The sequence below is a fragment of the Salvelinus fontinalis genome, chromosome 26 (genome assembly GCF_029448725.1).
Source record: "Salvelinus fontinalis isolate EN_2023a chromosome 26, ASM2944872v1, whole genome shotgun sequence".
NCBI lineage: Eukaryota > Metazoa > Chordata > Actinopteri > Salmoniformes > Salmonidae > Salvelinus > Salvelinus fontinalis.
Genome location: NC_074690.1, coordinates 28,951,156 through 28,978,618, shown reverse-complemented (window position 1 = coordinate 28,978,618; position 27,463 = coordinate 28,951,156). Strand labels below are relative to the sequence as shown.

At 43.6% G+C, this 27,463-nt stretch overlaps 1 protein-coding gene across 7 annotated transcripts in view; it reads right to left on the bottom strand.

Moving 5' to 3' along the window:
- LOC129824058 (disks large-associated protein 1-like) overlaps positions 1–27,463 on the bottom strand; it is a 127,552-nt gene that overhangs the window by 4,976 nt on the left and 95,113 nt on the right. For 5 of the 7 annotated variants that reach the window (XM_055883351.1, XM_055883345.1, XM_055883346.1 and 2 more), the window contains 5 exons: positions 24,403–24,629; positions 19,436–19,631; positions 17,715–17,955; positions 1,241–1,635; positions 868–953 (listed from right to left, as the gene is read on the bottom strand). In XM_055883351.1, coding sequence (XP_055739326.1) covers positions 868–953; positions 1,241–1,635; positions 17,715–17,955; positions 19,436–19,631; positions 24,403–24,629 — 1,145 coding nt within the window. The remainder of the gene's footprint in view (positions 1–867; positions 954–1,240; positions 1,636–17,714; positions 17,956–19,435; positions 19,632–24,402; positions 24,630–27,463) is intronic. The other 2 variants (XM_055883350.1, XM_055883349.1) reach the window with 1 other exon arrangement.

The following is a 27,463-nucleotide window of genomic DNA, read 5'->3' as shown; positions in this document are numbered from 1 at the left end:
AATGAACATCCCACACAGAGTTTTAGTGTGGGAGGTGTATAGAGACACAGAGTGAGGGAAGGGAAGGGGCCCTAGGCTGCAGTCATCACGGAGCAAGCCTACTACTCTAAAACACCCACCACCCATGACTATTCCTTTAGAGGGAGCGCCCTTCACTACAGACACACAGCAGAGCTGTACAAGAACTGCCTCACGATGCCGATGACTATTCATGCTATATTTGTCCTATACAACATAGGGTGGAGCAGAACACACGTAGCACAAGGAAGAAATATACAATAAGGTTTATAACGTGAATAATTCCACTCTTATTCATATTCAAACTCTCACAGTCTTTAGTATGACTAAGCTGCCGTAGTGGGCAGTCAGTGCTCCTCATTAACAGACAGAAGTTGGAGAAACCAGCTGCAGTCAGCTACTTTAAAGTCTACCCAGACTATTTCTCCAACTTCTATCTCCAGTATTAAAAATTTGAGAATAATCTTGTGAGTGAGAGTAGGTGTTTGGTTTGCCTCATCAGACGGCAGTCGCAGGTGAGCTGGAGTTGACTCAGCTGAAGTCACTGAAGAGGTGTCACTGAAGAGGTGTCACCGGCGAGGCCAACAGACAAACACAACTCACTCACCATTTCCCTTTCAGAGAAATGGGGCAGGAAATTCCATAGTTCCAAATGTCTGTTTTGCTAGCACAGCTGATCCACCGCATTAACAACCCTAGGCACAAGCTGCTTCTTCCAGCAACCCCTGACTCACTTAGTAACGGCCTTCATTTGTAAATGGATGCCTTTCTCTGGACATTCACACAAGAAATAGTGAAGGACTGACATTCTGAACTGACTGATAGAGAGAAAGCAAGAGAGAGACTCACCCCCTCTCGTCCTCCACCTGGACCCCAATTGATTGGTACTTGGACTGGTCCTCCATCTCCAGAGCTTCCTCTTCTGGCCCGTCCACCTGGACATAAAATTATCCCAAAAACGAATTCAACCATAAACTAGACATCTATTTCTCATTCACTACAATATACAGAACACCAGGGTGAAGTAAATGTAAACATCTGCCACTAGAGGACAGTATAGAGCAAGAGTAGAACCTGTCAACTCAGAAAGGGGATGAGGATCCAGTCTCTCAAAACCTGGCTCGTGTCAACTAATTCATTTCTTATTATTCCCATGTCAGATCAAACAAAATGTCAAACGCCACCAGAAAAGTGGTTGTGAGGTAGTGTCCCCCCCACAGACCTGGATGCCGATGGACAGCTGGCACTTGGCCCGCCTGGCCTGCTCCTTCCTGCTGTCCTCAGTGATATGGGCCAGGGCCGAGGTGGTGGTGGTGATGGTGATGCTGCTGTTTGCAATATGCTGGCTAGCAGGGCCGTGGACCTGGGCGTTGGCCGCCTCAATGGCTGCCGTTAGGGCCTTCATGCTGTCGATGCTCTCTGTGGAGTTAGACAGGCCTGACTGGATGGTCATGTCTCCCTGCTGGTGACTATCCCTGCCCCCCTGGCCATGGCCATCCATGTAGGCATCCTGGGCCGACTCGGTGCTGCTCTGGGCTGTGATGGAGATGAAGGGTTTGGAGGTGCGGGGCGGCACCGGGGGAGGGGTCTTCTTATAGGTTGTGATGCATGATGACACTGTGGGGAACCATGGGAGAGGTAAAGTACTTGCGAGGGGGATATTTAGCACACACATGTCATAGCTTTCAAACATATCAAAGTAGGAATGTATATTCTACTCTCCCGCTTTGGACAGGTTTTAATGTTCTCATACACACAGTCAAATCTATAGGTGATCAGGGGAGGGCCACAAGTCTCATTGATGAAGAGGGAACATGTTAAAATCTAAAGAGGTAATGGTGATAGTAGTGGCAGAAGTATGTGAGCCAATTAATAGAAAGACATGAATATAACACAAGGGTTTTTATTCTGACTCTTTCCACCTCTTTTCTCTACCACACTCACCCTCTTTTTAAAGTTTGTGATGGCTTGTTTTTGTGATGGCTTACACAATCTAGTCAAGAGTTAACTGCTCATTACAAAATGTGCCATTACAGCAAAATAATGAGGGTTAGTCATTCATGCAAAGGTAGAGGGAAACACCAAAGCACAGCAAATGAACAGCCGTGGAGTTTCTCATAGAGCGCGGAACTGTGAGATGGTAAATCATGCAACACAAATTAGCAGACAGACAATGCATCTGTTCAGACTATACAATGCATTCGGAAAGTATTGAGACGCCTAGATTTTTCCCCATTTTGTTATGTTACAGCCTTATTCTAAAATGGATTGAATCTACACACAATACCCCATAATGACAAATCAAAAACAGGTTTGTAGACATTTTTGCAAATATATATTTATTTTTTAAAACTGAAATATCACATTTACATAAATATTCAGACCCTTTACTCAGTACTTTGTTGAAGCACCTTTGGCAGCGATTACAGCCTCAAGTCTTCTTGGGTATGACACTACAAGCTTGGCACACCTGTATTTGGAGAGTTTCTCCCATTCTTCTCTGCAGATCCTGTCAAGCTCTGTCAGGTTGGATGGGGAGCGTCGCTGCGCAGTTATTTTCAGGTATCTCTAGAGACGTTTGGTCGGGTTCAAGTCCGGGCTCTGGCTGGGCCACTCAAGGACATTCAGAGACTTGGCTTCAGCCTGGCCACTCTACCATAAGGCCTGATTGGTGGAGTGCTGCAGAGATGGTTGTCCTTCTGGAAAGTTCTCCCATCTCCACAGAGGAACTCTGGAGCTCTGTCATCGGGCTCTTGGTCACCACCCTGACCAAGGCCCTTCTCCCCCAATTGTTTAGATTGGCCAGGCAGCCAGGTCTAGGTGGTTCCAAACTTCTTCCATTTAAGAATGATGGAGGCCACTGTATTCTTGAGGACCTTCAATGCTGCAAAAATGTTTTGGTACCCTTCCCCAGATCTGTGCCTCGACGCAATCCTGTCTAGGAGCTCTACGGACAATTCCTTAGAGCAAAAACCAAGCCATGAGGTCAGACATGCACTGTCAACTGTGGGACCTTATATTATTTATTTATTATATATATATACACGTGTGCCTTTCCAAATCATGTCCAATCAATTGAATTTACCACAGGAAGTTGTAGAAACATCTCAATGATGATCAATGGAAACAGGATGCACCTCAGCTCAATTTCGAGTTTCATAGCAAAGGGTCTGAATACTTATGTAAATAAGGTATTTCTGTTTTTAAATTTATTGAATTTGCCAAAATGTCTAAAAACGTGTTTTCGGTTTGTCATTATGGGGTATTGTGTATATTGCTGAGGATTTTTTATTTTTCTTTCATCCATTTTAGAATAAGGCTGTAACGTAACAAAATGTGGAAAAAGTCAAGGGGTCTGAATACTTTCCCAGTACAGTACAGAGAAACTTCATACTTCTATCCACAGTAACATCAATACAGGTCCAACTGTACATCAATACAGGTCCAATTGTACAAGAAAAATGCTTTTCAAATGAGTTCTTAAATGAATGTTTCACTTGTGAGAAATATTGGGATTGTCTCCAATACATATTAGATATTTTATTCCATGGCAAGCTAGCAAAGTGAGATGTCAGTGGAGGAATGATCCATGTAGGGCGGCAGGATACTTATGTTACGTCGATGGAGAGACTTTGCTCTGTCTAGGCCCAGCCCCAGGTTCTGTCTGCTTTGACAAGTACTTCAAAACGCAAACTCTGACAGGACTGAATAAATAGCACCATGCCCTCAGACCACACAGAAGCAAAGAACAGTCTCTCTCTCTCTATCTCTCATACACAGACACACACCAACTCATGATCTCTTTTGACATCGCCACTTCTAAAACTTTGACGATAGAAATCAACTGTCTGGCTTTGTTTTTGATAAGCGATGGCTGGCAGGGAGAAGGAGCACACAGACACTACCAGCTCTGACAAACTGTGGAGCTAATTAGTGTGTAGCAGTGACCCCGCTGCACTCCGCCCCCTCTGCCCCTGAATCCCCCCTGGCCCTGCTGCCTGTACTGTATATATGCCTGGGATGGGAACTAACATTGTTTGAGTCCCGGGTGAGCCGCTGGTTGTTATCTGAAAAGGAAAAGCATGACTGGAGGTCTAGAGTCAGTTTATGGGACTTTGATGTGAAGGGTAGACAAGCACAGAGGCATTTTCTCCACTAGGCCGGGGGGAGATGTTACTGCAACAGCTTGACTGTTGGTGTGTGTGTGTGTGTACACATTGTGGACCATTAGATGACAAATATCTGTATATTACACACACCTGAAAAATCTATAGCTAATAACAAAACCATAATTTGTTAAACAAAGTCTATTGTAGGCCTCCCGGGTGGCGCAGTGGTCTAAGGCACTGCATCGCAGTGCTAGCTGTGCCACTAGTGACTCTGGGTTTGAGCCCAGGCTCTGTCGTAGCCGGTCGCGACCGGGAGGTCCATGGGGCGACGCACAATTGGCCTAGCGTCGTCTGGGTTAGGGAGGGTTTAGCGGTGGCGGGCCGGGCGCAGTGCGCGCTGACCAGGTCGCTAGGTGTAAACAGTGTTTCCTCCGACACATTGGTGCGGCTGGCTTCCGGGTTGGATGCGCGCTGTGTTAAGAAGCAGTGCGGTTTGGTTGGGTTATTTTTCGGGGATGCATGGCTCTCGACCTTCGTCTCTCCCGAGCCCGTAGTAGCGATGCGACAAGACAGTAAGTACTAACAATTGGATACCATGAAATTGGGGATAAAAAACAAACAAAAAACAAAGCCTATTGTGCTGTAGAAACAATACTCATTGAGGCAGAATACACATATTATGCTGTTAAATCAATAGCCTCCTAGTAGCAGGTCCTTCCAGGGTTGTGTATGACATATACTCCCCTCCATATGTATTTGGACAGTGAAGCTAATTTATTCTTAATTTGGCTCTATACAACACCATTTTGGATTTGAGCGCAAATGTTTCATATGAGGCGGCAGTACATAATGTCCCCATTTATTTGAGGGTATTTTCATACATATCTGTTTTACCATTTAGAAATGAACGCTCTTTATGTATCTAGTTCATAAGTATTTAGACAAATTCACTTATAGTGTCAATGCTACATCAAGTTTGCGACTTTCCAAACTTGTTGGATGCATTTGCAGTTTGTTTTGGTTGTGTTTCAGATTATATTTTTGGCCTAAAAGCAAGTGAATTGTTAATAAATGTATTGTGTCATTTTGGAGAAACTTTAATTGTGACTAACAATAGAAGATGTTTCTGAACACACATTCATGTGTATACTACCATGATTATGGATATGATTATGGATAATCATGGTAGTATCCACATTAATGTAGAAGTGTTCAGAAACATCTTATGAGCGAGAAAGTTATAAAAGACACAAAGATCATTGACCCACCCACCCCACAAAAAACAAACCTCCCGTTATTGGTAATGGTGAGAGGTTTTGTTTTGTTGTAGCCTCTGTAACCTTCTCACTCATCATTATTAATTAATTTATTCCTGATTTGTCTTAATCATGGCATTATCTGGATTAATTCAGAAGTTTTCAGGAACATCTTATCTACTCACTGAGAAAGAAAATTACACCAGTCATTACTCAGTTCCTATTGGGCAAAACATGACCCAAAAGTTTTTAGGACTATCCAATCTAATCATCACATTAGGAATGGCGCACGATGGCGCACGTGTGCAGCCGGTTTAGGTGTAGCCCTGGTCTGTCTTACACGGAACATAAATGCATAAATGTATTTTGTCTCCCCACACCAAACACGATCATGACACGCAGGTTAAAATATCAAAACAAACTGAACCAATTATATTAATTTGGGGACAGGTCAAAAAGCATTAAACATTTATGACAATTTAGCTAGCTAGCTTGCACTTGCTAGCTAATTTGTCCTATTTAGCTAGCTTGCTGTTGCTAGCTAATTTGTCCTGGGATATAAACATTGAGTTGTTATTTTACCTGAAATGCACAAGGTCCTCTACTCCACCAATTAATCCACACATAAAACGGTTAACTGAATCGTTTCTAGTCAAATCTCCTCCTTCCAGGCTTTTTCTTCTCTTGACTTTATTTTGCGATTGGCAACTTTCATAAATTATGTGCATTACCCCCACCGATCTATTTCGTCTTTCAGTCACCCATGTGTGTATAACCAATGAGGAGATGGCACGTGGGTACCTGTTTGGGAGTTGCAGGACTTGCAGTGCCATCTGTGTCAGAAATAGAACTGACTTCTATTTTAGCCCTTGGCAACGCAGACGCCTGTTTGCTAGCGCGAGCAGTGTGGGTGAAATAATTGAATAATATAGATTTCTACATTTATTTTGCAACGCTCGCGTACGCCACGCAAGCGGTGTAGTCAGCCTGCTAGAGGCCAGGCTGAATGACACTAACACTACCAAGAAGACTAATCAATCCGGCCAGATAATTAGTCTCCATTTCACGGACAGGCAGCACAGATCTGTGTGTTCCCTCTCTAAAGGCTCACACATCACACCGAACCGAATGTGGATCTAGCGTTCGTCTGGCAATTTTATCAACGCACTGTGTGTTAGGGACCACCCAAAATGTTACACGTGATTCTACATGTAAAATCGGTGCGCAGTCGGTTCACAAATTACGTTCAGCGATGCTAAGTACTTTCAACCAGCAAACACCATTGGTGTGTCTGAGCCCTAAGTGTGTGTGTTCCCTCCCTTATACACAAGAACAGACCGAAATACAGAGATGGATGTGTGATATAGCACATGAGCTATGTGGAATTCAATTTTTTTTGGTATTCAGCCATGCAGGTGGTGTAGGTGGAAGTATGTAAATATTTGTAAGTCATATCGTATGTCTATGTTTATACGTTGCACATCTGGCTTCAGGGAAGAGAACACTCATTAGCTAAGTACAGTGTTATGCACCATGATCTAATCAGGATCTTCCTACAGAGGAAACAATAACCACAGCAACAACAAACATGGCTGCTTACAAAAAAAGTGTTACTTGAGTTATTGATACCATCCTTACCTTCACTATTCTCTGTCACCAGCACAGTGTGGAAATTAAATTAAGATATTATTAAATTAAGACATAGGTAAGAACCCAAGAGAACGGATGGAGAACTCGAGTGTGTATGACTCAGCGTCTATTTATTGAGAGAGAGATCATCAATCATAATTGCGTCAGTAAGAGCTAAATATGAAGATGTAGGTGTAGGTCACATATGCTATAAACCACGCTGAAGATTACTGTGGACCAGGGCATCCATTGTAACACAAAGTACCATGACAACCATTTTACCATGACAACCATTTCCTTTTAATTGCCCACAATGTCGTCACTTTCGTTCTTCTCTGTGCGAGGCCTGGTGAAATGTGAAAAGGGATATGTGCTTTGTTGTGCTACAGTGCTGTGCCTCTATGTATTGTATATTTTTAAAGATCTCCATGGTACTGTACATGTTCTGGTTCACGATGTGAAGCGGAAAAACATTAGAAGACTTCAAAACACAGCCCCACTCCTCCACCGCAGGAATCTATAAAAGGATCCTCTTTAGCTCCATAAAGCCACTGTGCTAACTGCTAAACATGTTCTGCGGTGCATAGTGAAGATGATCCCATATTACCCCATGTAACATGCTTACAAACCCTGTCCATCAGGAATCTAATGCCATTCCATAACCATTTTCAAATAATAATAAAAATCAACTTCTTCCCATATGCATCTCATCTGTTCCAGTCCGCAGTAGGAAGTAGCTGTCAACAGATTCACAGTTTCAGCAGAATATTCAAGTATTCCTTGACAGGGTCGGAGTGGAGGCAGAACCCCTCTTGTGTGTTTTGGCAGATGCAGCGTCAGCGGAAGGAAAGACGGGCTCATTCATGCCCTGCTAGGCTGGAGGTTAACAGTGGTTGACAGACAGGCAGGAGCCAGGGCAGGGCCGGAGGGTGATGAATGAGGCCTTCTAGCCGTAGAAGCCAGATGGGTCATCCACCAGCGGTGTTACTCAGACTGCCTTGGGAATGATCTCAGTCCATGGTGGACTTCTTTCTGGGAATGAGGCACGGGGACAGGCCCCACATGACTCAGATCTCCAGCTATAACCAGTGTTGTTTACACGGTACGACAGCGTCTGATGAAGTAATAATCTAGGGTAAGATGACGGCTATTTGTATTCTACTGCCTTGTTTGGCTTGCTGGAGATGAAGGTCACTATTTTTTAAATAGTTTGTAAGTGTAAAAGCATTGCCTCTTGAAGAATTTATTATTAGCTGGCAGTGTAGAAACACTGTAAATGTCGCTGAAACACCTGACTACACTAGAACAACTAGTGTTTTGAGAGTGCTCTCTTTCCCAAAACACTGATCCCTACACTGAGTAACATCAGTACCTACACTCTATTCTCTAAGTCCAGGGGACATTCTCTTGTAACAGCTCTGACTGCATAACTCCTGAGCTGTAATAGTATCCCCTCCAAATGTTGCTCTCTCTCCTCATCGCTCTCTCCTCTGCTGTATGTATGAGCCAGCAGGAGTCCTAGGGCTCAGCTTGCACCAGTATCACACAGATGTCATGTACAATCACCCATATCTACTCTCAGCAGCAGCACCCACTCACCGCTACACACCAAAGGCCTCTTGGCATCCCATCATCTTAGCTGTTTAGGGAAACACGTCAATCACACACATCAGTCTCACAGATTACTAAGGATGGATGGAAAACACTTTCACAAGTATCATGGGATTAAGAAGCTTTATATCTGATCTGCCGCGTACCGTATGTAAAAATATAGCCTCGCTTTCCAGGCTTCCTCAAGTGATTAACGAGACTTGGAAGGATGGCATCACGAGTCTAGTAAAATATGACACAAATAATCAAGAATCACATGGTAATTCATCAGATAAACAGAACCAATTTTATCAGACCTACAAGGCTTCCTTGTCAATTGCATTCACCTAAAATAACCTAGATACCTGAGTTACAACTTTGAACTATGCCCATCTCCTGCTTTCCATTCCCTTAGGCAGATGGTATGTCTCAGGGAGCCAGACTCAGAGCCATGTACGAGGGGTAGAGGTGCCCTCAATGTCAGCACCAACACTCCTCCTCATTAACTCTCCCATAAGTCTCTCTCTGCTCTCTCTCTCGTACAGCAGTGCATAAATCTCTCACAGCACCATGGCGATGAGCCATCACTGGGATCGCCCCCTCCCTCCACTGCACACCAAGCGTCAATGTCAGGGCCTCACTCTGATGAGCTTGGCTCTCTTATTTCTGCCTCAAAACCTTGTGGACTTTCTTTTTCACAAAACCTTGAAGACCAAAAACCTTTTCCTCTCAAAACGTTTTGGACAAAAACCCTTTTCCTCACAAAACCTTGTGGACCAAACCCCCTTTCCTCTCAAAACCTTGTTGACCAAACCCCTTTTCCTCACAAAACCTTGTGGACCAAACCCCTTTTCCTCTCAAAACCTTGTTGACCAAACCCCTTTTCCTCACAAAACCTTGTGGACCAAACCCCTTTTCCTCTCAAAACCTTGTTGACCAAACCCCTTTTCCTCTCAAAACCTTGTTGACCAAACCCCTTTTCCTCTCAAAACCTTGTGGACCAAACCCATTTTCCTCACAAAACCTTGTGGACCAAACCCCTTTTCCTCACAAAACCTTGTGGACCAAACCCCTTTTCCTCACAAAACCTTGTGGACCAAAACCCTTTTCCTCACAAAACCTTGTGGACAATTTCTGTTGAACTGTGTTGTAAGGAGAAGAGTCCACAAGGTTTTGTGAAGAAAAGGTTTAGGTTCACACGGTTTTGTCAGGGCTGTACGCTCCGGTTCGATTCCCTATTCCATCTCTACTCCTCACAAAACAGCTTATGACGTTGTTGCTGCTGTTTCCAATTCACACACAAGCTTATCAAAGGATGTCGTGCCCTGTGTTCATATTCATATAATTATATATATTTTTTAGGCAGAATTATCTACAAAATTAAACGGCTTGTCTGCCTTTTTGAAATGGGTGGGGAAATGATAAATGGTGGGAAAGTAGGATATCAGAGATGCAGATAAGTCAAAGCACAGAAAGGGGAAGTGATTTGCATGGGCTTTAGATGTCTTAGCCTGGGTCTTAACTGAGGGTGACCTCTTTCAGGGCCATGCTCCCCTAATGCCTAATTCATCTTCTGCCTCATTAGAAATCTTCTTAAACTGCTTTTATTTGATGTGGACAAGGACGTCATAGGTCAGATTATCGAGAATTTATGAAAATGTACAATGCATAGACAATAACATACCTGTACAGTACGGAGTACAAAGAAAACATATACTGCTTCTGTGCCCACATACAATGAAAAATAGTACCACTCTCAAGCCCATTATCTTACATGCAAACTAGATTTCGGCATCATGTTCAAACTTCTGAGAGCAGCCTCTGATCCCCCCCACAGCTCAAATGTCTAGAGATGTTGTGGAGTGCTGACGGCAGAGTCGGGACAGGATGCAAATGCCAGCTTGATGTTTTCACTCAGCCCCAACGGCCATCGTGAAAGACCAAATAGTCCAGAAACTTCCCTACACATTTTCTCATCTAGGGTTGCAAAGCTACCATTAATTTACCAATGTTAGTGGAATCTTCAGAAATTAACAGGTAATCTATGGTAACTTTGGTAATTTATACTTGAATAACTTAAAAGAAGTGTATTCATATATAGTATTCGTTTTTTTACATCTGTGTCCATATTGTCCATCAGTTTCTAGTGGATAGACCATATGGTCCAAGAGAAATTTGTCCAATTAATGAAAAAAGAATCTAAATCAACAATGGCATTCTTTTTTATTAACTCTGCAACTCTTTTTTCTCAACTGCCACCAGTTTGGCACATAAACATTTACAACAAAGACATATTGACATCGTCAAATAAATAATGTGTATAAAATAAATAAACAATATTTCACACGTTTTTCTTTTTCTCTCTTTTGTCCACTCGCTCAAGCAGCTCTCCTGCGGGTCCAGCCCATATGTCTGCCTTGACTACCCCCGGGTGCAGAGCAGCAGGATGGAAGTAGCGAGCGCACATCTTCATTCAGACATGCAGCACCAGCAAAGAGTTGGAGGTAGAGTTAAATAAAGCCCTTATTATTTATCTGTTTCAGATGACTAGCTTGTTTTTCATCAACTATGCATATCTGAAGCCTGTTGTTGCAGTACTGAAGCATTATACGTTTTAAGAGCTAAACGAGAAGATAAGCAAATGGCTCCTTTATTTTCACAAGACAACTCAACATCAGTTAGAGAGATCTGTCCTTAGCAGTACTGTTATTATTTCATTCTACCTCTGCATGGTAACAGTACTTTTCATGATTATCTATAAACTCAACGATTATTTTCAAACTACATGTTTTAATTTAAAATATGCCAAAATGGTCCTGATGATAATTTCCTGGGACTACAGAGATGTCTCTTAACGTTTCATCCTGGGATGTCAAACAGAGCCTTGCTGTCAGTGGATTGCCACTAGAGTACAAGAATTCCCAGAGGAACAGTCAAATTAGGTTGCAGGAAGTTCAACTCAAATCAGCACGGACATCTGGGACTCATCTGATGGGACAGTCTCTAAGTTTGATAAAGTCCTTTGAAGCATTTCAGTGAAATTATAAAAACATAATTACATTTTTTATAAATAGCTTGATAAGTGAATTTTAGAGGGTCCTTATCATATACACACACTTTATCTCCGAAAATATTGTATTAATTACAGAAAATGTGTTTTTTCTTGTAAATACTACACAATGCCTGGAAGATAAACAATAATAAAAAGGGGATTTTCTTCAGATCCATTAACCACATTTGAGAAATTAGTGCCATTTCCAAGCCTATTACACACACCAGCTTGGATTTAAAATGTTCTGTATATAACAGCGATTTAATATACCAGGGAGAGACGATTATGTTCCTCATGCTGGACTGGACCAGGCAAGCAGCCATGTTTTGAACATAGCACCAATAAAAGTCAGATCTCCTCTCAAAGAGATACAGCGGTGATAAGCCTCAGGCTCAGCTCTACTTCCCCTGCTTAGAGCATCCTCAGGCTCAGCTCTACTTCCCCTGCTTAGAGCATCCTCAGGCTCAGCTCTACTTCCCCTGCTTAGAGCATCCTCAGGCTCAGCTCTACTTCCCCTGCTTAGAGCATCCTCAGGCTTAGTGCTGCTATGATTGTGTGTTGTGTGAGGGTGGTGTATGTTTTGGGAGTCAGGTGAACATACTGTGATGCTGTGGAGAGAGTCTTTCTTGACATTGACCTTTGCTGGTATGTGCTGCCCTGACAGTGTTGGTACAGTAGATCAATGTGCGTTGTGAAAGTGATAAACACAGACCTGTGGTGCTCTTGAGCGTCTCCATAGTGCTGGTGGTGTGAATTATAGGTGATCCAGGGGAGACATTGACCTTTATTGGTCTATTCAACGCTGACAGTAGTGTTTGTTTTTGCTCTTGAGGGTCTAATCGTGGTGGTGGTGGTTAGAGAAGACACTTCCATTTGCTACAGTGGTATGATAGAGCAGTGCGTGTTTTGACTCGCCAGACAAACAGAGCGACAGATCAAATCAAATTGTATTGGTCACAAACACATATTTAGCAGATGTTATTGAGGGTGTAGCGAAACACTTGTTTTCCTAGCTCCAACAGTGCAGTAGTATCTAACAAATCCCAACAATACACACAAATCTAAAGTAAAAGAATGGAATTAAGAAATATATAAATATTAGGACGAGCAATGTTGGAGTGGCATTAACTAAAATACAGTATATACATACTGCTTTACTCATTTCATATGTAAACATTATTAAAGTAACTAGTGTTCCATTATTAAAGTGGCCAGTGATTCCATGTCTATAGGCCAGCAGCCTCTAAGGTGCAGGGTTGAGTAACCGGGTGGTAGCCGGCTAGTGATGGCTATTTAACAGTCCGATGGCCTTGAGATAGAAGCTGTTTTTCAGTCTTTCGGTCCAAGCTTGGATGAACCTGTACTGACCTCGCCTTCTGGGTGATATCGGGGTGAACAGGCCATGGCTCGGGTGGTTGATGTCCTTGATGATCTTTTTGGCCTTCCTGTGACATCGGGTGCCCCCGGTGATGCATTGGGCAGACCGCACCACCCTCTGGAGAGTCCTGCGATTGCGTGCAGTTGCCATACCAGGCGGTGATACAGCATCTGTAAAAGTTTGTGAGGGTCTTAGGGGCCAAGCCAAATTTCTTCAGCCTCCTAAGGTTGAAGAGACGCTGTTGCGCCTTCTTCACCACACTGTCTGTGTGGGTGGACCATTTCAGATCGTCGGTGGTGTACGCCGAGGAACCTTGAAGCTTTTCACCTTCTCTACTGTGGTCACATCAATGTGGATAGGAGAGTGCTCGCTGCTGTTTCCTGAAGTCCACAAGCATTTTGCTGACGTTGAGGGAGAGGTTATTTTCCTGGCACCACTCCGTCTGGGCCCTCACCTCCTCCCTGGAGGCTGTTTCGTCATTGTTGGTAATCAGGCCTCCAACTGTTGTCATCTGCAATCTTGATGATTATGTTGGAGGAATGCGTGGCCATGCATTCATGGGTGAACAGGGAATACAGGAGGGGGCTGAGCATGCACCCTTGTGGGGCCGCTGTGTTGAGGATCAGCGAAGTGGAGGTGTTTCCTACCTTCACCTCCTGGGGGCGGCCTGTCAGGAAGTCCAGGACCCAGTTGCACAGGGCGGGGTTCAGACCCAGGGCCCCGAGCTTAATGATGAGCTTGGAGGGTACTATACTGTTGAAGGCTGAGCCATAGTCAATGAACAACATTCTTACATAGGTATTCCTCTTGCCCAGATGGGATTTGGCAGTGTGCAGTGCGATGGTATTGTAGGTGGATCTATTGGGGCGGTATGCAAATTGAAGTGGGTCTAGGGTGTCAGGTAAGGTGGAGGCGATATGATCCTTAACTAGCTTCTCAAAGCACTTCATGATGACAGAAGTGAGTGCTACGGGGCGAACTCATTTAGTTCAGTTACCTTTGCTTTCTTGGGTACAGGAACAATGGTGGAAGTATTGAAGTGGGAACAACAGACTGGGATAGGGAGAGATTGAATATGTCCGTAAACACTCCAGCCAGCTGGTCTGTGCATGCTCTGAGGACGTGGCTAGAGATGCCGTCCTGGCCGGCAGCCTTTGCGAGGGTTAACATGTTTAAATGTCTTACTCACGTTTGCCAAGGAGAACGAGAGCCCACAGTCCTTGAGAGCGAGCCACATCAGTGGCACTTTGTTATCCTCAAAGTGGGAGAAGAACGTGTTTAGCTTGTGCGGGAGCAAGACGTCGGTGTCCGCAATGTGGCTGGTTTTCCTTTGTAATCCGTGATTATCTAAAAACCCTGCCACATACGTCTCGTGTCTGAGCTGTTGAATTGCGACTCCACTTTATCTCTGTACTCACGTTTTGTCTGTTTGATTGCCTTACGGAGGGAATAACTACACTGTTTGTATTCAACCAAATTCCCACTCACCTTGCCACGGTTAAATGTTTTCAGTTTTGCACGAATGCTGCCATCTATCCACAGTTTCTGATTTGGGTAGGTTTTAATAGTCACAGTGGGAACAACATCCGCTATACACGTCTTGATGAACTCAGTCAACGTGTTCGTGTTTACGTTGATGTTGTTCAACCTGGAACATATCCCAGTCCGCGTGATCAAAACAATCTTGAAGCATTGATTGCGATTGGTCAGACCAGCATTGAATAGACCTTAGCACGTTTACTTCCTGTTTGAGTTTCTGCCTATAGGAAAGGATGAGCAAAATGGAGCCATGATCTGATTTGCCGAAGGGAGGGCGGAGGAGGGCCTTGTAGGCATCCCGGAAGTTGGAGTAGCAGTGGTCGAGTGTTTTAGCAGCGCGAGTACTACAGTCAATATCTTGATAGAACTTTGGTAGCGTTTTTCTCAAATTTGCTTTGTTAAAATCCCCAGTTACAATAAATGCAGCCTCAGGATATGTGGTTTCCAGTTTGCACAAAGTCCAGTGTAGTTCTTTGAGGGCCGCCGTGGTATGACCGAAGAGAATTCTCTTGGGAGGTAATACGGTCGGCATTTGATTGTGAGGTATTCTAGGTCGGATGAACAAAAGGACTTGAGTTTCTGTACGTTATCACAATCACACCATGAGTAGTTAATCATGAAACATACACCCCCGCCTTTCGTCTTCCCCCGGAGAGTTCTTTATTCTGGTCTGTGCAATGTGCTGAGAACCCAGCTGGCTATATGGACGGGGTCAGTATATCCGGAGAGCCATGATTCCGTGAAACAGTATGTTACAGTCCTGATGTCGCGCTAGAAGGAGATATTCCGAGACTGAACATTAGCGAGTAACATACTCGGCAGCGATGGATGTGTGCACGCATCCCGAGTCAGACTAAAAGTCCACTCTGAATACCTCTTCTCTGCCGGTGGCGTTTTGGAGCAGCCTCTAGGATAAGTTAATCTGCCCTGGGGGTACAAACAAAGGATCCAATTCGGGAAAGGCGTATTCCTGGTCGTAATCTTGGTTACCGCTGCTCTGATATCCAAAAGTTATTTCCGGCTGTATGTAATAACAAAAAACTTTCTGGGCTAATAATGTAAGAAATAACACACAAAAAACATAAATACTTGTCACGACTTCTGCCGAAGTCGTTGCCTCTCCTTGTTCGGGCGATGTTCGGCGGTCGACGTCACCGGTCTTCTAGCCATCATTGATCCATTTTTCATTGGTTTGTCTTGTCTTCCCACACACCTGTTTTCAATCCCATCCATTACCTCTTGTGTATTTAACCCTCTGTTTCCCCTCATGTCTTTGTCAGAGATTGTTTGTTGTCAGTATAGTGTTTATTTTGTATAGGTGCGCGACGAGTCTTCGTACCCATATTTGTTTATTATTCATTTTCTATTTAGTGTTATGGAGCATGTTTCTTGGACATTTATTAAAAGACTCCATTTTAGACTCCGTTTGACTCTCCTGCGCCTGACTTCCCTGCCACCTATACACACGTTTTTGACAGAATCTCTGACCCTAAATATATGAAGTCAGCAGGAGAGGACACGACGCTCATGGAGGTGGAGGAACGTGTCCGGGAACAAGCGGAAGAGATTGACTGTTTGAGCGCCGTCATGGATCGTATTGTCCAGAATATGGACCGCTGGGAGAGACAGGGAGTTTCTCCAGCGCCTCCACTACCACAACCGGGATCTCCCTTGAACGCGTTTTCCCCTTCTGAACCGAACAAGATCCATTTACCCCTACCCACGGGATACAACGGAGATACTGCCGGCTGCCAGGGTTTCCTCCTTAAACTGAGCTTGTATCTGGCCACGGTCTCCCCAGTACCATCCGACCGGGAGAAGAGTTGCGCCCTCGTCTCATGCCTCACCGGGAAAGCCCGGGAGTGGGCCAGCGCTGAGTGTAGAGAGGAGGATGTGGCGTTGGACCATTTTGAGGAGTTTACCCGCCATTTCCGGAGAGTTTTCGACCACCCACCCGAGGGCAAAGTGGCGGGTGAGTGCCTCTATAATCTGAGGCAGGAGACGAGGAGTGCAAAGGAGTTTGCTTTGGAGTTTAGAACCTTGGCTGCCGGCGCTGGATGGAGCGACAGGGCCCTGATCGACCATTACCGTTGTAGTCTACGCGAGGACGTCCGTCGGGATCTAGCCTGTAGAGACACCACCCTCAACTTCGACCAGCTGGTGGACATGTCCATCAGGCTGGACAACATGCTGGCTACTCGTGGACGTCTAGATCGGGGTCTGGTTGTTCCATCCTCCCGCACCCTCTCTCCCGAACCTATGGAATTGGGAGGGATGGTGCGCAGGGAGACCGGAGGGGGTTCCCGCTCGAGCACCATCTATGGTCGCAGAGATCACACTGCTGGTCGGTGCCGGGTTGGTTCCTCTGGGAATAGAGAAGGCAGGCAGGGCACTCTGGCATCACCCCAGGTGAGTAGGCACTATTCTCATCCAGAGCACTCTGCTGCACTAATGTTTGTCTCTGTCACTTTTCCGGATTTTTCCCTGCATTCCCAGTATAAGGCGCTAGTAGATTCAGGCGCGGCTGGGAATTTCATTAATAAAAATGTAGCTCATAGTTTAGGGATCCCTATTGTTTCTGTGGATATGCCTTTCCCTATTCATGCCTTAGATAGTCGACCAATAGGGTCAGAGATTCTGTCAGAAACGTGTGTATAGGTGGCAGGGAAGTCAGGTGCAGGAGAGTCAAACGGAGTGTAAAATGGAGTCTTTTAATAAATGTCCAAGAAACATGCTCCATAACACTAAATAGAAAATGAATAATAAACAAATATGGGTACGAAGACCCGTCGCGCACCTATACAAAATAAACACTATACTGACAACAAACAATCTCTGACAAAGACATGAGGGGAAACAGAGGGTTAAATACACAAGAGGTAATGGATGGGATTGAAAACAGGTGTGTGGGAAGACAAAACCAATGGAAAATGAAAAATGGATCGATGATGGCTAGAAGACCGGTGACGTCGACCGCCGAACACCGCCCGAACAAGGAGAGGCAACGACTTCGGTAGAAGTCGTGACAATACTGCAAAGTTGCTTATGAGCTAGAAGCAGAGCTGCCATGTCTGTCAGCGCCATCTTGCCAGACTGATCTGTGCCTAATCCGTGTGTATTGTAAGAGTGATTAACCGACTGACCTGTGCTGCTCTGGATGGTCCTGACAGTGGTGGTGGTGGTCCTGGGGGGTGAGGCGGGCAGCAGGGACGTCCCCTCATCCTCGGAGCAGCCCTGGTCCATGGCCCTCACATAGCTGTGGCTACGCATGCGGAAGCAGCTCGGCATGGGCAGGTCCAACGCATCCATGGCCTGCGACTCCATCTCGCTGAACATCTGCTCACACACCTGCTCTATCTGCCCGTTCACCTCCACCTCACTCACCTGCAAGGGGACAGGGATTGGTGGACGATGGGGGAGAGAGAGGGGGTGCAGCACAACCAGATATCAAAATTTCAGTATACTAATCCTAACCTGGGAAACGCACCATAGAATAGCCACTTACCTAGAGTTTAATAGCCGTTAACATTCAACGCTGAGGGGCAGAGTAAACATATCTGGAATCATTAGGAGAAGTAAAGGGAGACAACTACAACAAAAGAAGAGGAACCACAAAATAACAGTAACAAGAGGAGGAAGAGTCAGAGGGAATGGGAGAGTGAGGGTCAATGTTAATTGGAGAACAAGCAAGTGCAGTGGCTAGAGATTGTTTGGGATGAGGAGGTGGCTTCATTCAGGGTCTAAAACAGAGTCCCTTCTCAATTTGTCTTTCCTCAAATCCTGGCATACTCTCTCCTCGACTGCATTTCAAAAAACATTGGAGGAAAAGGTCAGAGGGGAGTAACCTTGGATCTTCAAGAAAAGACAAATTGAGAAAAAGCCCTAGTCTATGAGGGTGAGGGGTCTTGCAGTGGATCAGCGCAGAAACAGAGAGGATCATGGGAGATGCAGGGGATGGGCTTGACAGTAGGTAAGACAAGTACCAGAGCATCTAAGATGGTTCAATAACATACTGTAGGTTTAGGTGGGACAAGGAGGGTTTGGATACAGTCTAAAGCATACCACTCCTACACAAAAAGATGAGAGCTTGAGGCGCTTTTGGCAAGACTAATGCTGAGATGTTTTGTAATTCCATCTGATTTTCACTGACAACTGAGGGAGGGTATTAAAGAAGAAACAGTTGGTGAATACTGATCCTTTATCCAAATATTTATTGCATTTTAGTTTGGGAGATGATTGTTCAGTGAGTTATATTTGTAATTCCAGACATGAAAAGCAAAGGGCATAAGGTGACTGATTTTGGGTGACTTGTTTACTCCGAAATGTAATGTCCTTGGAATAGTTGAACATCAATAAGAATATGGTACAATACTTTGATTATTATCTTTGAATCAATCTTAAAATTATTATTTAGCTGAGAGTTAATATGAAGTAATGTGCATGACATACAGTACATTATGGAAGTCATATGATAATGGTTTATTTTTTATAATAATTTATTCTGTTATGCTATCTTTGAAATACTATGAAACAATTCACAACTGGCTTTAGAAGGCAGTGGGCTAGGATTTTTATACTGGTTGTAAGGCAGACATCCGGTGCATTTTTCCTGTATCCAATCTCGTGAGAGGTTTAAATGATAAATGGAACGGTAGTTTCATTTTGCTTCTCCTCTTTAGGTTGACTCTTGATGGTTGAGGGCTGAACATTGACATTGGTTTGAAATAAAATTCATCTCATTGCTGGAGAGATGAATTTGTGGCTGAGTTAATGGCTGATTGGACTGGACTTTGACTGGACGTGACTTTCCTCCCTTGCACAGACGTAGCACCAGAGATGGTGACGTAATGCCGGGAGCACCAACCTGGCTGATGGTGCTCATTGCCCTCATGTAACTCTCGTTTCGCGAGCGGTATTGGGGTGAGGAGAGCAGCGCTTTGGGGTCCAGGAGCCCTTTGGGGTCCAGGGTGTCCAGGCTCCTATTGATGGAAACTTCACTCACCGCCCGCAGGTAGCTGTGGCTCCGGATCTGCAGCTTCGGAGAGTGTTCGTTGGAGATCCTGCCAATGAAGACAAGTCAACAGAGTTCAAACAGGTGTTAATAATATTGGCCTCCTGTCGTTAGCCTGATCCCAGATCTGTTTGTGCCATCTTCCCAACTCTTTGTCACTCATTTTGAGTTTGTGTGACATTGAGATGGCAAGATCGCACAATCAGGCTACTCTGATGTCATGGGCTCTCATAAATGTGGACGTCATTGATGCATGTTAGTTATAGTCTGATTCACTGTGATCAGCAGTCAAAGGTATGGTGCAGTAGTTATGTCTGATGGACAGATCAAAGAGAGACGTTTCTGGAGCACTGGCAAGTTGTACCGGTGTCATAATTATAGTTTCATGAATCACAGCAACAGACTGGAACATTCTACGAAACAAATATTTTTTTAACACTAAGAATGTTTCTTTAACATGCTGGGCTCGATTTTAACAAACCTAACACAATGGTAAAGCTAAGTGCAGGTGGCAGCGCTATAGATTCAGCTGTGTGTCAGAAATATTGCTATTTTCACCATTACAATTAACGGCGGACTTGCTGGTATTGGTGCGAAAAGGCTGGGTATTGATGAATAAACAAGTTGTGGGTGTGTTGAGGCTTGGCCCCTCACCGGCCAATCACAACATGCTCCATGGCGAAATACTGTTGGTGGTAGTTTTAAGTTGTGTATTTACGTAATTTTATGTATTGCCCTGGAATCAACTCCAATTCTAATGTTAGTCCGTTATAGTTTGTTAAATGGCTTACAGAATTAAAATAACAATATGTAGACATGTCTTTGCTAAATACGTTAACTTGAACCCATTTGCATTGTTCTAAGTAATTTCCTGGCTTCAACAGCATTCACACTGATATATGGGCTCGGCATATTGTAAATTGGATTATGTCTGAGCAAAAACATGCCAAACATGGTCAATAAACAAGATTAAATTAATTATTGATAAGGCCTAAAAAGAGAACAAACAATTCTAAAAAGTCTAAAAACAAAAACAACTTGTTTTAAATAGGCTATGTCACACTTACAGGGACCATAATGTGGTGCCTGTGGGCATATAATATTAAAACAGTGAAGACTATGGAGGGTTTTACACACATCCAAACTTCTCAGTAGCTGGACAAAGATCCAATATAAAGAGAAAGGGAGAATGTCCACTCACTGTTATACTGCTCCCAAATAGGCCTATTTTATGAACCTAATCAGAAAAACGTCTTACAGATCTGATCGCATTCACACATCTCCAGAAGTTCCATAAAACCAGAAAGATGAATCATTCTAATACGTTTGGTTGTAATACAATGTAACGAAAAACAAGCTGTTTAAAAATACAACAATAAATACATGTAATGGTATCATAAAATGGCCAGGATAAAAAAAAGACAGGCATTGCTGTTGAACCAGCCTTCACTATAGTAGGCCTAAGGGAGTGCTTGGGTTTTGAACAGATGGAACATAAAACAAGCAATTTTTACAGGTTACAGATAACTTCTAAATACAAGGTTCATCAGTATTCACCGAGGTACTCATCTCTCGTTTCATGATGGACATGGACACGTAGCCTACATCATGGAGGGGGTTTTACGCACGTCCAAAACGGGACCTGCATGGATAAAATAATGTGGGCATGCCTACAATGCATAGATAAAAAGTGAATGTCAGCTCACTGTTTTACTCCTCTCAAACTTCATATTTTAATAAAGCTTTGGTGATTAAGATTTATTTCCAAGCGGTCTCAGGAGCCAAACCCTTTAAAATCGACAGTCTTGACTACTTTGAGATTGCATTGGGCAGACAAAAAAAACCTTCATTGAGAGGATGGGAGGCTATGCACCAAAAGCACTTTAGGCTACTCTTGTTTCATGTGCATATGGGCAGTGTGCGTCACGGCTGAATAGGCTGCGTTTCCGCTGTCAAAATTCATGCCATAACCAGCTTTTGGTTGGTCTTAAATATCCCTATCAGCGCTGCCTGAAATTAGCACTTTGGATCCTGTTTTTAAGGACACGCCTAAAATATTTCAACCCTGCCCATCTGAGCGCAAGCGAGCTGATAGAAGACAGGTTAATTGCCGAACCTGGCGTTAGGGCTGGAAAATGTCAGAGCGACAGTTTTTACATGACGAAATTGCAAACTAACGTCCAGCCGAAAATAGAGCCAGCTGTGTCTCATTTTCACCCTCAAACAAAATCAAACCATGTGAAATTAGATCGTAACAATGTGTCTGATCCCCTGTCATCAAGACGGGCATGCTCAGTGCACGTCACGTTCACATCAGATTTGCTTAAACCTCAATCTGAGGTTAAATACGTCCAACGAATCTCTTGAATGATTGACTTGATGTTTGTCCACTCTGCTCCTTGCATGTATTATAATGTGCATGTTTTTAAAATAGACCCTGGTTACAGCTGCAAAGCCCTACCTCCATTATGCACTCTCCCATAAAGCAGGTCGAGCCAGCCAGCGACCACAGTGCTGAGGAGAAACAGCTAAATTCACTTAAGGCCACCCACGCAACACTCTAAGCAGCAGCAGTGAGGGAAGCCAAGCAGACAAGACAGCTAGGACAGTGCTGGGTTGGGTTGGCACTTGAGAAACTCTGTGTCTAAACTCTGTCTGCTCTGCTGCTGCAGCATGGTTCATTCGGTTCAGAAACTTCTACTGAAACTCCACTGTGGTCCAAAAGCCTTCTGGGAGCTGGACTCCGAATCCAGCAGAACAAAAGAAATGGAAAAAGTTGGGACCTAAAGTGCTTGAAGGGCCAAGCTGCGGCTTCCTCAGTGTTTGGATCTTAAGGGGGGTTTGGTTATGCATGATGTCACTGGTGTAAAATAAGCCAAAATGTTTCTGCTTCAATCAGAGTTGGGGTTGTGTCGTCCTTTGACATATGTGCTGCGTGCTCTCCTTCCTTTACATTAGCCACCTCTATGACATTCACGGTACTATCAATGGCATGAAATAGCACTGTGTCATAAATGGTATTGAAATCAATGTTCACAGTAGTACAGTAATTGTACACCATGTAGTAGATCTCACAATATACTTGATGTATTATAGCAAATTAAACACATAAACCAACACACTGGTCATTAGCCATAAGTCTCTTGATCATTCCAAAGCAAATGATATGAGACAGCAATGGGATTCATGACAAAGCATATTTGTTTCTCTGTGGTATTATATCCCTATGACTTCTTGATTACCATTTGGTAACATGAATCATATGACTGTGGTGCATTATCTAACAAGCACTGAAGGAAAACAGGTAAACGTCAAGAATACGCACGCACAAACACATAGAAATGTGGGACACGTACAAAACATTGACTGTTATCAAACATTATCATTACATTATCAATAAATCCAAACCGGCCTATACAATAACTGCATCAAAATGGAAATAACATAAATTAATGACATATCCTCTGCCTGTAATCCAAGTCAAACAGCAATGAGGTTCCATTCTGTGAGTGCAGAACTTTTAAAGAGAAGTCCCCAGGCTAATTAATGTAATTACTCACCATACCTTCTCCAGCAGTGTGGGTACTTAATTAGAGATAGAGACATGCATGGTGTGTTTCTGAGGAGAATCTAATTCATATCCCTGCTATTAGTGAAAAGTCCAGGGAGCCTAGTTACTACTGTAGGCCTATGACATAGAGGGACAAAGAAAAAAATGCCAAACTATTAAACTATCTTCTTTTGTGTAATAAGTCAACCTTGTTCTTGTTGATTGGGAAGGTGATTTATCAGTGTAGATTATCACATCATTACACCACACAGTGAGTGGAGCAATAGGCTGAACCATGCATTTACACAGGCAGCCCTTCCACTAACTGGTATTTTGACCAGTCACATCAGATCTTTTCACATCAAACCTGTTGTCTCAGAGCTGACCTGATTCGTCAAAAGACCAATTAGTGAAAAATATATCAGAGTTGGGCTGCCTGTGTAAACGCAGTCCGAGGGCCTGCCAAACTGTTTCTAGCACCTAGTGGAGTTCAGAACTGGAACAAAATAACTAGGAGAGGCACAGTACGCTATCAAAGGCCAAGAAGCATGCAGACCTTCAGACAAAAAGGCAATACAAGTAGAGTTCAGAACATGGATCACAGTCAGCCATGTTTTTCACTTATGTTGTCCTTCAACCAATGCCTTTAGTGAAACGTTTGTCAAAGATCCATTTCACATTGAGATGTTTGTGTTGCTCAAGGATTGACAGATTTGTTCATTGTGCACATTGCAATGAACCAATAAGACTAGAATTAAGATCATTAACTGAAATGTTCATTTACACAAGTGTTTTTCACTTTAGCCACTTCATGTAAAACTAGGAGAACCTTACATTCATTTCCCCTGCTGTTTGAAACGTTAATACTCTTTACTCATTGAGTGGAAAAGGATGCAGAGGGGATGTATAAGCACCAGGCTGGGTTGTCTTTTGACTTGGATGCCGCTTAAATAAATTCACAAATGCGAGCTGTAAGCCCCAGATATGTCAGAGTGATACTGAAGGCTACGAGCAGCCTCTCTATATAATGGTATCAAATTATCCACCACTTGAAGGGAGTCCAAAGTACCATTAAAGCTGGAGGTTGGAGGACCTCATCCTGACACTGTTGTCTGATTTCTTCACGCTATGCTTCTACACCACTGCAGTAAACATTTCAGTAGGTACATCCCATGCCCCAAAGAATGCGACATCATAAGAACTATGATAGTTAGTTACATTAATTTAAAGTTAAAGTTATTTTAAAATGAGTTAAGGTGAGGAGTCTTACTTTAAGGTGGTCATTTCAGTCAGTGATGGCTGGGTGGCTTTGAGATAGCTGGCCCGTCGACCTTGGGCCTGGATCTTTGGACACAGCTTAGGACTTTCCTCTGAGTCTCCGCTGTCTTCATCCTCTGCCATAGCCTTCACGTAGCTGCCGCTGCGCATGCGCCGACACGGGATATCGTCCTCCTTCCCCTCCAGAGGTGAGAAGCCACTCCACTCATCCTGGGGAACCTGTGGGGATAGGGAAGGTGACAACAGGGCTTCAGGCACCTCCACGGATGACTGCATGGTGTCATATACCATCCACCTTGTCCAGTCCGGCAAACGAGGCGCCACAACAATATCCAACAGTCAGATGCACCTCTATTTATCTCTCTGTCTCGTACTGAGCGTTGAAGGTAATTGGTAATTAAGAGACTGGTGTGAGTTCGCATGATTACACTTAAAACCCCTTCCTGACAACCTGGGCATCTGTTAGCTTGCAGTCTCCCTATGGGCACAGCCTTATCAACAGGATGCTCACAGAGAACTAGGGTGTCAGGGTGGTATGACATTTGAAATAATCTGACTCTTACTACTATTGTGGGTTAAGGAAAATAAAAAATTGAAGAAGAAACAATGAGCTAGCCATATATATGGGCTAAACTAAATATTATAACTAGGGCACAAACACAACCTGGACTGAAACTATTATTAGTTGCTTAATAGATGAAGTATTAATATGAATACAACTAAATCCATTCCTCCATACTGAGAGAAATTATTGCACCCTTGGCTCAAAAAGGTTAACTCAGACACTTTGATAACATTTGTTACCAGAGAGTATCAATTTATCTTCCAATGATATACCTCATTTGGGTAGTTAGCATAGAGCATACAAAAATACTTTGGAGATTAAGTTGATGCTGGAGAAGAGAGAATCCCACTCCTCTGAAGTCTTAGTAATTACATGAATCACCACAGAGCCTTGGTAACTGAGGAGAAAGCCAGAGCAGAGCAGACTAGGATGCTAGGGCCTTTGACGTCAGAACAGAAATGAGCAGGTTGTTTATAAAAGGAGGCTGTGGAGGCAGAGCGACTCTATAACCGCCAACCGGCTGTATGCCCACACACTTCAACACAGTACACACCGTGCTTGTGCTGCCTCTGTCCCCTGCTCGCCACAGAAATAGGCCTATCTTCACAAGTTCACACAGACCCACATGTACCTTACCTAGCATACTGGATGTGTTCAGTGCTTTGTTGTTGTGATCACTCCACTATAACAGCCCTGTTTACTTTCATCTACTGATCCGAACTGTTCACTGCACATGGTGTGGGGATGAATAGTTGAAGATCTGAATGTTGTGTAGCTTGGCTACAGCGGTAGCAAATCATTTTGAGTTATAAGAATATGTCAGTAATTGAGTACTGTATGTTTGTGTATTTGTCACTGGGTTAAACCTGTTGAACTGTTTGTGTGGACATATATGTACAGAATACAGTATCCATAACTCAACAAATCTACTCACAACATAACATCGATGACAAAATAACTACACTAATTTAGAAGTTTTGATTTCAGAAAAGCTGCATAACATTTTGGGCATCAATTCTCCCATGGCACTGAACTAACGGACAAAACTGGTCTCCATTTGTACTAATAATGCAGCCACTGCTATCCTATCCCAGCCTTCGACACAAACCTGCCAATAATGTTGGTAGGTGTTTCTATGGTAACAGGGTAACTATATTACAGCAGAAAAAGACAGCAGGATATGAGGGAGTAAATGGGAAACATCTATGCAGACCAATACTCCAAGTCCGTATTCACGTAATAAGAAGGAATTCCACTCGACCACGCCCACAAATTGGGAAAACAAACATTCTTTCCTATCGACCCCCATTGTAAAAGAGTCAAATTTGTCGCTGATCTTTTGTTATACAGAAATAACAAAACATGCCGGAAAGCTGCTGTGTTGTTCAACGTACATGCAAACAGGTTAAAAAAATCCCAACCTACGGTTCGCAATGCTCCCACGTAGGGAAATAGAGCCTGCGAGAAGAGCCCTGAGGGTTCAGGCTATTCGGTGTGGGAAATGTGGGGACCATGTGTCCAAGTAGGCTACACGTAGCTATGTGTGTGGAAAACATTTCATCACAGGTAAGACATTTAACTTGTTTAGTACAGTCCGTTTGTAACGCCCTTCACTACTGGTAGCTGTACGGTCTGTTTCTTTGTGTTTTTGGTCTTGGCTAGCTTAATGTTCTGGTCGGTAACTGGCTAACACTCACTCAAGTGGCTGCTAGCACCATCATGAAAAGGGGCATGAGGGAAGACCTACAATTTTCAGTAGTTAGAAAACTTGGGAGCAGGCAATGTTTAAAAGTAATCTTTAGTCATGTTCTACTTTTCTTAAATGTAGTTTTGTAATTCACTAAAACAAGCAGACAAGAAAATTGTGTTCGAAAAGGGGAGGTATTTGCTGTGAGCCAATGTGGTAACCTAGGTTACCACAGGTTATTTTCTGTAATTCTGACTACTGACTGTCCAAACAGCAAGTTAAAAGTGACCAAATCGTATGTGTGTGTTCAGACAGCGGTCATCTGCTGACAAGGCTTTGCTAGTTGTCATAGTAACAACAGGTGTGTGTGCAGTGGTGTAGGTTGATTGATGGCGGTGCTCTGCTTCCTATCCTTCAGAAGTGATGTAGCAAGCTAAGTTGACAACAGTGCCTGCCATGGACGTTTCCCAGTTGCTTTGAATGTTCAAAATCATTGTGAAAAAAACACTTTTAAATAGCTTGGAAGATTCCAGAAAATTATGTCATGGCTTTAAAAGCTTCTGATAGGCTAATTGACATAATTTTTGTCAATTGGAGGTGTACCTGTGGATGTATTTCAAGGCCTACCTTCAAACTCAGTGCCTCTTTGCTTGACATCATAAGAAAATTATAAGAAATCAGCCAAGACCTCAGAAAAAAATGGTAGACCTCCACAAGTCTGGTTCATCCTTGGAAGTAATTTCCAAATGCATGAAGGTACCACATTCATCTATACAAACAATAGTACGCAAGTATAAACAC